Here is a 12,062-nt window from a genome sequence, read left to right on the forward strand (position 1 = left end):
GAGCTACCCAGGCGCCCCGATATCATTTCAATTATTTAAACACAGAGTTAACAAAGCTGTAATTTCAGCTTCATTAGTGATAGGCCTTGTAGATTCATATAGAAAACTATTCTTCGGTAGTTTTAGATTATTCCATAGGTCTTGTTTATTATAAAATGCTCCTAAACAGAAAAGAGCATTTGTGATCGTGTATGTATAAACTCTGACCACTGTTAGGGTTGAGTGGTAAAATATAAAACAGTTTTTACTACTTCAGCATTTAAAATTTTTTTTAATTGTGCTAAAATATTTAGAAAAGTCTGCTTAAAGGACTAAGGTTAATGGTAGCAGAAATTATATTGGGAATTATTATTGTACTTCACAGCTTAATTCAGTTTTTTAAAAATTTTCTTTCATTCAAATATAGCTTCGGAAAGACCAGTCTTCGCATTATGGTTCAGTTCTTCTTATATCTGAATTACCAGAGGATGGCTGTACTGAAGAAGAGATTAGGAAAATGTTTCAACCATTTGGAAAAGTTAATGATGTCCTCGTCGTTCCTTATAGAAAAGAAGTGAGTCTCTGTTCTCAAAATGCATACAAAGTTATTACTTGATAAAGACTGATGTTGGATCTTTTAGTAGCTTTTACTACATATATAATTAATAATTGAGAGTTAATGTAAATGATTAGATTCCAGTGAACAAGGTCCCAGCATACTGTTTTATATCCTTTAGAACAGGGATTGGTTAACTTTTTCTGTAAAGGGCCTGATAGTAAATATTTTAGGCTTTGCTGTAAGATTGAAGATACTCAACACTGCCATTGTAATACAAAAGTAGCCATAAATAATATACAAATGAATGGGCATGGGTTTGTTCAGAAAAACTACTTGTGAAAACAGGTGACGGGTTATAGTTCGCTTTCCATTGCTTTACACACTGGTAAGATTATAGCAAAAAATGACTTTGGTGTACCATACTTTTTACATGTGTATTGTATTCCTATGCCTCACACAGTAAAGTTCATTAAAATTATGAACAACCCCAGACTAAGTAGAACATAAAATCGTGAGACAAGGGGCGCCTGGGTGGCTCAGTTGGATAGGCGTCCGACTTCGACTCAGGTTATGATCTCACGGTTTGTGGGTTTGTGGGTTCATGGGTTTGAGCCCTGCATCAGGCTCTGTGTTGACAGCTCAGAGCCTGGAGCCTGGTTCAGATTCTGTGTCTCCCTCTCTCTCTTCCCCTGCTTGCACTTTATCTCTCTTTCTCAAAAATAAATAAACACTACAAAAAATTTTAAAAAAAATTGTGAGACGAAACAGGAGAACATAGTTGGTAGTGTTCATTGTTGCAAGAAACTTAAAAATGTCAGACTTAAAGCCGCTAGACCAGATCTTGCCTTCTCTGGTTACTCAGCCATGCCTCCTATGTCTCATGGTTCCACAAGCCTGCCACGGACCCCTGTTTTCCCCGTCCTTTCTTGGTAATAGTGTAGAAATTCTATAAGGTTAAATGTCCCATTTCATGTGCGAAAACACCATAGAGATCAAATGACACTTGAGCAAAACAAAAAGAGGTAAAAGGAACCAGGAATTGAGGTAATTTCATAGTTTTATGTTCCACAAAAAGTACCAAGTCATACAGAGAATTTTGAGTTAGATTTTTGACTAACAGTATAATACATTTTATTTAGGCTTACTTGGAAATGGAATTTAAAGAGGCAGTTACAGCAGTCATGAAGTATATTGAAACAACACCTCTTCTGATAAAAGGGAAAAATGTGAAAATATGTGTTCCAGGAAAGAAAAAATCACAGGTAAACTGGATTTAGATCACACATGTTTCATTGTTGTTGATTAATTTGATGATACGAACAGGGGCGCCTGGGTGGTTCAGTTGGTTAAGCATGGCTCAGGTCATAACACCCGGATTGTGGGATCAAGCCCTGCATCGGGCTGTGCACTGAGCCTAGACCCTGCTTGGGATTTTCTGTCTCTGTCTCTCTCTGCCTCTTCCTCCCCTGCTTGTACGTGGAGTGTCTCTCTCTCTCTCTCTCTCTCTCTCTCTCTCAGTAAAAATAAAGTATGATACATACATAAAATGCATAAAACATAAATGTTCACTCAGCAGATTGTATGTGTATAGATTAAAATATATTGAAATTAACAACTTTATATAAATAGCACTATAAACAGTATTAAATGGCAAGCAGTAGAGCAGGAGAAAATACTTAACAAAGTTAGCAAACATCTGTGAAACCTCTACCTAGGTCACAAACTAACATTGACTACATCCTGGAAGCCCCTTGCATACATCTTCTGAATTCTTACACCGTCCTTTCTGCCTAAAAGTAATCCTTAACTTGATTTCTAATACTATAGTTGAGTTTTGCCTATTTTGAACTTTAAATAAACAATTATAGAGTGTATATAGTCTTTTGGGACTTGTGTTTCCTTAGAAGTATTAATATTTATGAGTTTAGTCTTTCTAGACATTTTTTATGCTTTAGTTTAACCATTGGTAATGTCTGTGAAAGTACTTAGAAATATTCAGTAAGCTTTGCTTTGTTCATGAGTATTCTTTTCATGTAATTATTATATTTGCTGAAGAATGCCTACTTTATAGGGGTCTTGTAGCACTTTTCAATCAGTGATTTGGAGCTCTAACCATGTTAGTATATGTAGATTAATTATAGCTATTATAATTATTAGCTATTAATTACTATTTTAATGAGCTATGAATATCTGTTCCCATCTGTCTTTTAGGTTGTATTTTTTAAAAGACTTTTTAAAAAACTATTAAAAAGTTTTGTTTGGGGACGCCTTGGTGGCTCAGTTGGTTAAGTGTCTGCCTTGATTTCGGCTCAGTTTATGATCTCATGGTTTGTGAGTTCGAGCCCTGTGTTGGGCTCTGCACTGACAGCGAGGCACCTTCTTAGGTTCCTTTCTCTCTCCCTCTCTCTCTGCCCCTCCTCCTTGCACGCCATCTTTTTCTCTGTCTCTTAAAATAAATAAACTTTAAAAATTTCATTTGGGGGTGTTAATGATTTTAGATACTAATTTTGTACTATGTATTTACTTCCTCTGTGTTGTTTATATGTATATCCATATATGAAGTTTTTAGTTTCAGTGTACTCAACGTTGATTTTTTTCCCTCTTAATGGCTTTTGCTTTTTTGCTTTCCTCTTGTTTTAGAAGACCTTCTCTATACCAATACCAAGAAGATATGCTTCCATTATTATTTTAATGTATAAATTGTGGTATAATGTGTTATTGGGATCAACATTATTTCCAAACTGGAGAGCCAATTAGCCGAACACCATTTGTACCTAATTGGTTCTTCATTGATTTCAAAAGCTATCTTTATGTGTATAAATTGCCCTGCATATATAGATCTGTTTCAGACTATTGTTAGCTCAGTCTGTTTATTTCTGTTCCAATAATACATGATTTCAGTTATTATTACAGTTATTATAATTTTATATAATTGCCTGTCTTTCTGATAGAATCTTTTTTCTTTGTTCCTTATTTAAATTTAGTTAATCTTGAACATTTACTCCTGCGTATTGGTTTTAGAATCAGTTTAAGTTCTCTGAAAACTCTTTTTGGGAGTTTAACTGATACTGTATTGTGTATTGAAATTTTTATAATACTAACTCTTTCTGTTTAGAAAGATGGCTTGTCTCTGTTTATTTAGACCTCATTTAGTTTCTTTTCCTAATGTTCTTTTGTAAAGTTTCCATAATGTACATTTTGGAGGGGGTGTTAAGTTTATTTCTTACATTTATTTGTATATATCATAAATACTAGTTAAATTGCTTTTTGATAAAGCATCTATATTTTTTAATTTTATGTTTTCTGATTACTTACTAAGTAACCCATGATCCTGGTTTACATCTGTGACATGCCATCTCTTTATTTCCATTGTCCTATCTTGAATAATGAATTTTATTACTTAGAATTTCTTATATTTTCCGCTAACAGAAAATTTCACCAGTAGTTTATGAAATAAATGAGAGGTTTATTTATCTCATAACAGAAAGTCTGAAGGTAGGTGGTACACGGTTGGTACAGGAGCTCCGTGTCATCAGGAACCCAGCTTTTTTGTTTTTCTGATCCACCACCTTTAGCATGTACTTTTCATCCTCCGTTGATGAAGATGGTTGCCATACCTTCTGACACCATTTTTATCTTCCAAGCAGAAAGAAAGGGATAAAAATCAAAAGCAATATGGGTTTTGATTTTTTTTTTTTGAAAGAATAAGTTCCTGAGCAACTTTTATCGACAATTGATTTACCAGAACAGTGACATATAACTTCCTCTAGTTGCAGAGGTGGAGTGAGAAGCAAGAATTGCATGTATAATTTAAGAACATAAACTTTATCCTGAAGACAGTTAAATGTTATTCCAGGTTTTGAACAGGGCTGTGACACAAAATGGATTAGATTCATTTGGGAGTGATCTGCAGAATGAACTAGGCAAATGACTGAAGAAGGGAAAGAAAGAAAGCTTAGCAGATTGATTAAAGGGAAGAAGAGAAAAAAATCAATGAGGTCCAGTTAAAATACTTATTTAGTCAATCAGGCTACTATAATAATAGTAATGGTTTTGGGTACATATGCAAACTTGAGAATAGGAAGGAGAAATGGCTCTTACTCTCAAACGAGACCTGACTGATCATTCAGTTGTGAAAACTGGGGAGATCAGTCTTATTTAATACTGAAAAATTTAATCTGGGGAAATGGGCGAATAAGGATACATCTAGGTTATTAGGATATTTCAGTAAGATTAAAATAATTCTCTTGGATAGCTTTTTGATAAGTTTGGTAAGGTAACAACAGAGGTCCAGGAAAAGCCCAACCATATTTACCATTCTGATTTTCATAGTAATGAATAGGGGAAACTAGCAGCACTAGAAACTAGAAAATATGCACTCTACATGTCAAAAATATTGTTTTTCTTCAACTAAATATAGTTTGGGTGGTGCTGAATTGAAGGAGCCTTACAAAGCTAACTCATGACTCTTCTGTCCTAATCTAGCATCATTCCTAGGGATTGACTGGAGGAAAATCCCATGCAGGATTCCAGCTATGGCTTTTTCAGATTGGAAGTGTATAGATAACCTTCTTGGCCTTTTACCACAGGGGGAGAATCAAACTTTCTTGCCAGAGCAAGCCAAAAACAGGCTGGGAGCCCAAACTAGGAAAAAGAAGGGCAGTGCTATTGCTTTCTTGGTCCAGATCTTACTTTTGCCGTGAATAGTCAAACCAAGACAAGTTTTCTGTCCACATTTGACGTTTCAGGTTAAGACTGCCTTTGATTCTGGGCCGCCTGGGTGGCTTAGTCGGTTGAGTGACCGACTTCGGTTCAGGTCATGATCTCACGGTTTGTGAGTTCGAGCCCCGCCTCGGGCTCTGTGCTGACAGCTTGGAGCCTGGAGCCTGCTTCCGATTCTGGGTCTCCCTCTCTCTCTGCCCCTCCCCCTCTCATGCTCTGTCTCTCTCTGTCTCAGAAATAAATAAACATGAAAAAAAAATTTAAAGACTGCCTTTGATTCTGGCTGTGATTCAAAGAATATTCTCTCCATTTTGCTACTTTGAATCAATAAATGATACAGAAAAGATGAAAATTTCCCACATCCCTATATTTAAGCCTGAAGGATTAAAATGAGTCTGCACAACTCTAACAAACTTAATTACCTTTAGTTATAAGTCAGTGTAATCTTTAATACTGATTCTTAAAACATTTTTGAGCTACTTTCTCCACCGCCACTACCAAGAATCTGATGAAAGCAAGCATTGTTTTTTTTCCCCAGAGAAATGGACCATTGTGGTCCATACTCCTAGAATTTTCTTTAAAGAAGCAGGAGCACTTGATCTAGAAAAAAGTATCAGATTTTCCATTGCAACTACGAAATAGTGCTGCAGCTCAACTCTGCAAAAACAAAACAAAAACAACAAGACTTAAAAATTTTTAATTTAGTATGTTTTGGCAAAATTCATGGAGACGTGACTTCTAAAACCTAGAGCAAGCAGTCAGCTAAGATCCAAGAAGATTGCACGGAAATGAAAAGCAATGCTGGGAAACAGTGATCAGTCGTTTGAGCATTATAGAAAATTCTAATGAGTAACAAGGAGATAAAACCAAAGATACAATCAGAATTCAGATGAGAATTTGATTTCATTTTAATTGAAAAACTATTTCTTAAAAATCTGTTATGTGTCAGGCATTGTGGTATCTGCAGAAGATGTAGTGGTGACAAGACAGAGGTGCTTTCTTTTTAAAAAAAAAAAAATGTTTACTTTAAGAGAGAGCATGAGCAGGGAAGGGAAAGAGAGAGAGGGAGAGACAGAATCCAAGCAGCCTCCATGTTGTTAGCATGGAGCCCCATGCTGGGTTCAAACTCAGGAACTCTGAGATCATTGCCTAAGCCAAAATCAAGAGTCAGGCGCTTAGCCGACTGAGCCACCCAGGCACCCCAAGACAGATGTGCTTTCACCCTTCTTGGAACTTAAAGTCTATTCGTGAATATTAAAGAGTTTAAAATGGTGAAGACGAAAGACATGGTGGATACATTCAGGAAACCCAACCTGCATATAACTAAAATTATCCTCTACTTCCAACCCCAAGCATCCTTTATACTCCTTAAGCTAATAGGCATGGATCTCAAAAGTCTTTTACAGTTGCTGTTCCTTCTGTCTGGAATGCTTTCAATACAAGGATTCGCTTGCTGTCTTATCTCCTTTAGGTGTTTGCTCATATATCACCTTTTCAGTGCGACTTGCATAACTTATTGAAAGTTGCACAGCTTCTCATTCCTCAACAAGAGCTTCTGTTTCCCTCTTCTGTTATTTTTCTCCATAGCACTTGTTGCTAACAGATATATACATATTTTTAATTTCCTTATGGTCTTTCTTTCCTTACCCTTTGAAGTTAAACTCGTTTGAGAGCAGGGTCTTTGTTTTATTCACTACTCTCCAGTGCCTAAAATTGTGCTTGGCAATTAGTGAGAATTCAATAAATATATGTTAAATTGATCAGAATTTCATAATAATGTTTTTTGTTAAATTTCTTGTACTCTTGTGTACTTTCTAAATTGCCTTTTGTATTTGGGGGAAAAAACTAATTTTTTCTTTTTCAAAATCTTTTTCATAGAACAAAGAGGTGAAGAAAAAAGCATCAGATTCAAAGAAAACAGCTGCATCTACTTTAAAGTAAGTAATTCCATGACTTTATAATGCTAGAATGAATGGGCATATGAATTAAAATTTTTAAATTTTTATACAACTGCATTTTTAATATATTTTATTACCCTGACTCCAGTTTAAATGGGACATTGTTCAAAATGAATACATTAAACTTTAAATTTTAAAATATTTACGTATATAGGTATGTAAGTAAATAAGTTCTGTGACCAGTGTGGGGCTTGAACTCACATCCCTGAGATTAGGAGTCTCGTGTTCTACCTGCTGAGCCATCCAGGCATCCCTGAACTTTTTTAGATCTAAGTTTTGCATCTTTAAAAGTTTTAGAACTTAAAATTTCAATCTTTGCCTAATTTTTTTCTTTTCAATAGAAAAGATCTAGATGCTTCCAAAGCTGTTGATACTGTGACTTCAGGTGCTGCTGGTAAGTTACTTTTAATACTCCTCCAAATGAGTATATTTTGTCAGTTTACTAAAAACTTCTTGCAAGATGATAGTAGAAAAACATTGTTTATTGTGCTTTAGTGAAAGGGATCCATATTGGTCTCTGTATTAAGCTAGTGGTTAATATTTAGTACATAAAGATTCAGTGAGGTAGTGTATGTAAAATACCTACCATAGTACCTCCTTCCATCTCCTACCAATAAGACAAAACATAAAAATACGTTAAGATTGCTTGATTTTGAAAGTTTGCTGAGAGTGCAAAAGTAAACAAAACAGACCAAACAAATTGATGTCACTACACTTCTGTGTTGAAGTTGTTTCTTTGTACTCAGGAAAACATTGCAGATATTTATTATGTATCTAGCTAAGTGAATTTTGCATATAGTTTCAATAAACTGCATTTTCTCAGTCTGTTTAGGTTTGGAAAGAAGTTATTGCCAAAACAAACACTCTTGACTTTACTAAGAATAGATAGCTTGATTGTGAAGGATGAGACAGAAAAACTAAAATAAATAGACATAAAATATATTTAGAAAGTTAAATTCTTTTGTGTGTTATCTCTTAGAAAAGCCAGTGTACAGTGTATTCTGGATTTCTATTCAGAAATTCATATGTAATATGTATGGGGAAGGAGGGATAGAGAGGTGCAGAAGATTACTTCAATTAGGGAGATGATAAAACAAAAGTAACAATTGGGGAATCACTTTGTTATAGAAAGCCTTGAAAAGTCACGTTGGGAAGTTTTTAAGTTTGACCCTGTTAATAGCATTTCTCAGAATATGGTTTGTTAGAGACTAAGTCCTGGAAGATACTTTGGGTCAAGTTTGTATTATAGCTTTTTCTTTTTTTTTCCCCCCTTTAAAAAAATTTCATAGACTACGTTCCCATTATTAAATCCTGCAGGGCAGGAAAGAAACCTGTTTAGCTTTGTTTAACCCACTGTTGATGAAGCTTGGGTAAGGTACTCCCCGTTTTTTCTGTGTAAGACCTAGTAATAATTAGTATAGACTCTGGGAAATTGCCATAGAGAATAAACCACTAGATTGTTACATAGATTGGATAAATGGAAAGATTGAAAAATCCTGTTGAGAAAACACAGTTGGGATTCCCTTTAAGGTAATAGGGACTGGATGTAATAATGTTAATTAAAATGGTGTGGGGTGGTAAAATCTGAATTTTTATTATATAGAATTTTTTAGTGGATAAAATTTAAAATTAAAATAATTTAAAATGTTCAAGGTTTTAGGCTAGGTGGTTTTTACCAGAAGATGTGGCAATATTGATTATAATAGGAAAATTTAGATGCAGTGGTCTCTTTGAATTTGAGGAAAACCATGAACTCACATTTCAACGTTGATAAATTTCATCTGTCAAAGACTATCGGACATATTGTCTAGGTCAGCCAGTCACATGGTGTTAAAAGTGGGATACCTGAGAAATTATTTGTCAAGATTGAGGTCTAAATTTTAGGAGTGGTCCTAACACATAAAAGCAATGAGTAGAGGGAGAAGTGCTACAAACCAAGTATTTCCTCCCTTCTAATATAACTACAGAAAGACAGGAGCCTGTAACTAGGACTGAGAAAATGTCAGGTGAGAAAGGTGAGGGTGTATGGTACCTTTTTTGAGATCAGCAATGTCAGATTGGACAGTGACAAGTTAATAATGGGAGTTTTAAAGAGAACTTTGATTACAAGCACAAATCAGGATGAAGAGAAGTCAGGAAGCAAAGTGTAATTTGATCAGAATGATAAACTTCAGAACTGTTACCCATCACTAATTAAAAAGAAGAATACCGAGCACCTACTATATGCTTGTAATAGGAGGCACTTTTTAAAGTGTTAGGATATGTCAGTGAACCAAATAGGCAAGATCTCTATTTCCAAGTAGCTTACATATTAGTTGAAGTGACAGATAGTAAATACTAAATAACGTGCTTTATAAAGTGAGAAGAGCTGTGATAGGTGATCCAGGGTTAGTTTGATTTGGAGTTAGAATTTACTGTTTAGAATTTGGTAATTATTTGTGAATTAGAAGAATCTTCCAAGGGGCATAATCTGTGCCAGAAGACAGAAAACAAGAAAAAGAAACTTACCATTGGTTATGATAATTAATACCAGGCAATTTATGTTATCTCACTTAATCTTTCAAATCACCCTTCTCATTTTATACATGAGAAAACAGATGAAGAGAGTAAATAATTTAAGTTTAAATGACTTATTCAGAGTTACATGGAAGAGTTAGGATTCAGATCTAAAACTGTATGATTTCAAAGTTTCTCACCTATATTAAACTGCCTCTCTGAGAATAAAAACTTGTTTTTCATTTCCTTTGATTGCTCTTTTATCGTCCCTTAATTGTTTCCCTAAATGTCTGTTCCTCTTATGTCATACTTGTCTTCCTGGTTTTTTTTCTTCTCATATAGGTTTAAGGACCAGTGACATTTTGCATATGTACAGAAACCTCTCTATCCCCTTAAGTTTACTCCTCTCATTTTCTTGTGTCATCTAACAGTCACCACTAATCCTCCAGTGTGGAAACTGTTAGTAATCCTATCCCTGTCCTTTTTTCTTCTACCCAACCCTGTTCAAACTTAAATACCATTCTTCCTCTTTTCATCCAATCCGTGGCTGATTCAAACTAGTTCTCTCGCAAATCTACCTCAAACTATGTCTTTCACTATTGCTGCATCACACCTGTAACTGTTTTAATTGCTTCACATTTGAATTTTGAAGGTAGCCTCCTGACTGGTATTTATATTCCACTCTCTACTTCATTATTCACACTGATGCCCAGAAGTCTCTTGAAGGCAGATCTGATCATTCCACTTCTAGTGACCCACGGGGGAAAGCCCAAATTCTTCAGCGTTGAATAAATGACCTTTTACGCTTGTCCCAGATGACTTTTTCAGTGTCTTGTCACCTGTATGCTGTCCATTTGTTTGGACTTGTCTGAATTCCACTTTACTTACTAAGCACTTGTTATATACCTGCTTAAGTAGGTGCCAGGCCTTGTGCAAGGTACTAAAGATAGAAAGTTAATTACGACTCCTTTTTTAGGGTGGAGGTGGAGGAAATTCTAATTTATTTTTTAAGGCCCATCTCAGATATAACTTCTTTGTGATACCTTCTCTGACTCACCTAGGCAGTTAGAAGCTCCCAATTCCCTTCTAGTAATACTGGATACATTGAGTGATGTGGTATTAGTAGTTTGTTAAGTCTATCTCTTTTACTTGGCTGAGTAAGGGAATATTTGTAGGAGGAAGAATACAGGGACACTGAAATTGAGTTTATATTGTTGCGGCTGAACCCATGGGAAAACATAGCCATAATTTTCTAGTTTGTCATCCTTGATTTAATGATGTTTTTTGTGTAAGATTTTATTGGTTTAGTTGTTTGTTTGTTTTTAGTAAATGTATCTTATTCTTTATGCTTTTCAATCCCTAGATGAAAATGACTTTTCTTTTAGGAAATAAAACATAAACAAATGAAAAAAAGAGGCAAACCAAAAAACAAACTCTTAACTATAGAGAATAAGCAGATGGTTACCAGAGGAGAGGTGTGTGGGGGGAGGGGTGAAATAGGTGAAAAGGATTAAGAGTACACTTATCTTGGTGAACAGTGAATAATATATGGAACTCCTTTTTTTTCCTAAGCCTGTTTTCTTCTTTTTTAATGTTTATTTTTGAGAGAGAGAGAGACAGACAGACAGCACAAGTGGGGAGGGGCAGAGAGGTAGGGTCACAGAATCCGAAGCAGGCTCCAGGCCCTGAGCTGTGAATACAGCCCCACACGGGGCTTGAACCCACGAATCATGAGATCATGATCTGAGCTGAAGTCAGACACCTAACCAACTGAGCCACCCAGGTGTGAATATTATATGGAACTTCTATATTGTATTCCTGAAACTAATACAACACTTGATGTTAACTACACTGGAATTAAAATTAAAAAAAAAAAAAAAAAAGAGTGACTTTCAATCCTTTATTTCCCCAATAAAAGCACTCGATTCAAATAGTTCCCACATCGGAGTTCCACAAACCTTTAAGGAAGCAGTAAATCTAGTTTGATTTCAGCTATCCTGTGGCATTCAGAGGAAAGGAAAACTATCTTTAAAACTGGAGACGGAGAGAAGGGAAACAAGAAAAAGCAGGCTAATATGGACATCAGTGCTGACAGAGACACTATATGCCTATCAGAAGGGTTAGACAAAATCGTAACACCAGATGCTATTAAGGATGTAGAGAAAGTTGTAAGTTGCTACTGGGAATTTAAAATGGTACAGAAAAGAGTATTGCAGTTTTTTTTAAGTTAATGAATTTAAGTAATCTCTGTACTCAACATGGGGATTGTACTCATGACCCCAAGATCAAGAGCCGCACTCCCTGCTGACTGAACCAGTTAGGTGCCCAAGTATTGCAGGTTCTTAACA

The 12,062-nt window shown here is 35.4% G+C and overlaps 1 protein-coding gene across 11 annotated transcripts in view; it reads left to right on the forward strand.

Moving 5' to 3' along the window:
* Positions 1–12,062, forward strand: part of ZNF638 (zinc finger protein 638) — a 137,106-nt gene that overhangs the window by 82,770 nt on the left and 42,274 nt on the right. For 10 of the 11 annotated variants that reach the window (XM_027072235.2, XM_027072239.2, XM_027072240.2 and 7 more), the window contains 4 exons: positions 407–553; positions 1,678–1,800; positions 7,139–7,197; positions 7,560–7,612. In XM_027072235.2, coding sequence (XP_026928036.1) covers positions 407–553; positions 1,678–1,800; positions 7,139–7,197; positions 7,560–7,612 — 382 coding nt within the window. The remainder of the gene's footprint in view (positions 1–406; positions 554–1,677; positions 1,801–7,138; positions 7,198–7,559; positions 7,613–12,062) is intronic. The other variant, XM_053200741.1, reaches the window with a different exon arrangement.

Source organism: Acinonyx jubatus, chromosome A3, assembly GCF_027475565.1.
Source record: "Acinonyx jubatus isolate Ajub_Pintada_27869175 chromosome A3, VMU_Ajub_asm_v1.0, whole genome shotgun sequence".
NCBI classification, from domain to species: Eukaryota; Metazoa; Chordata; class Mammalia; order Carnivora; family Felidae; genus Acinonyx; species Acinonyx jubatus.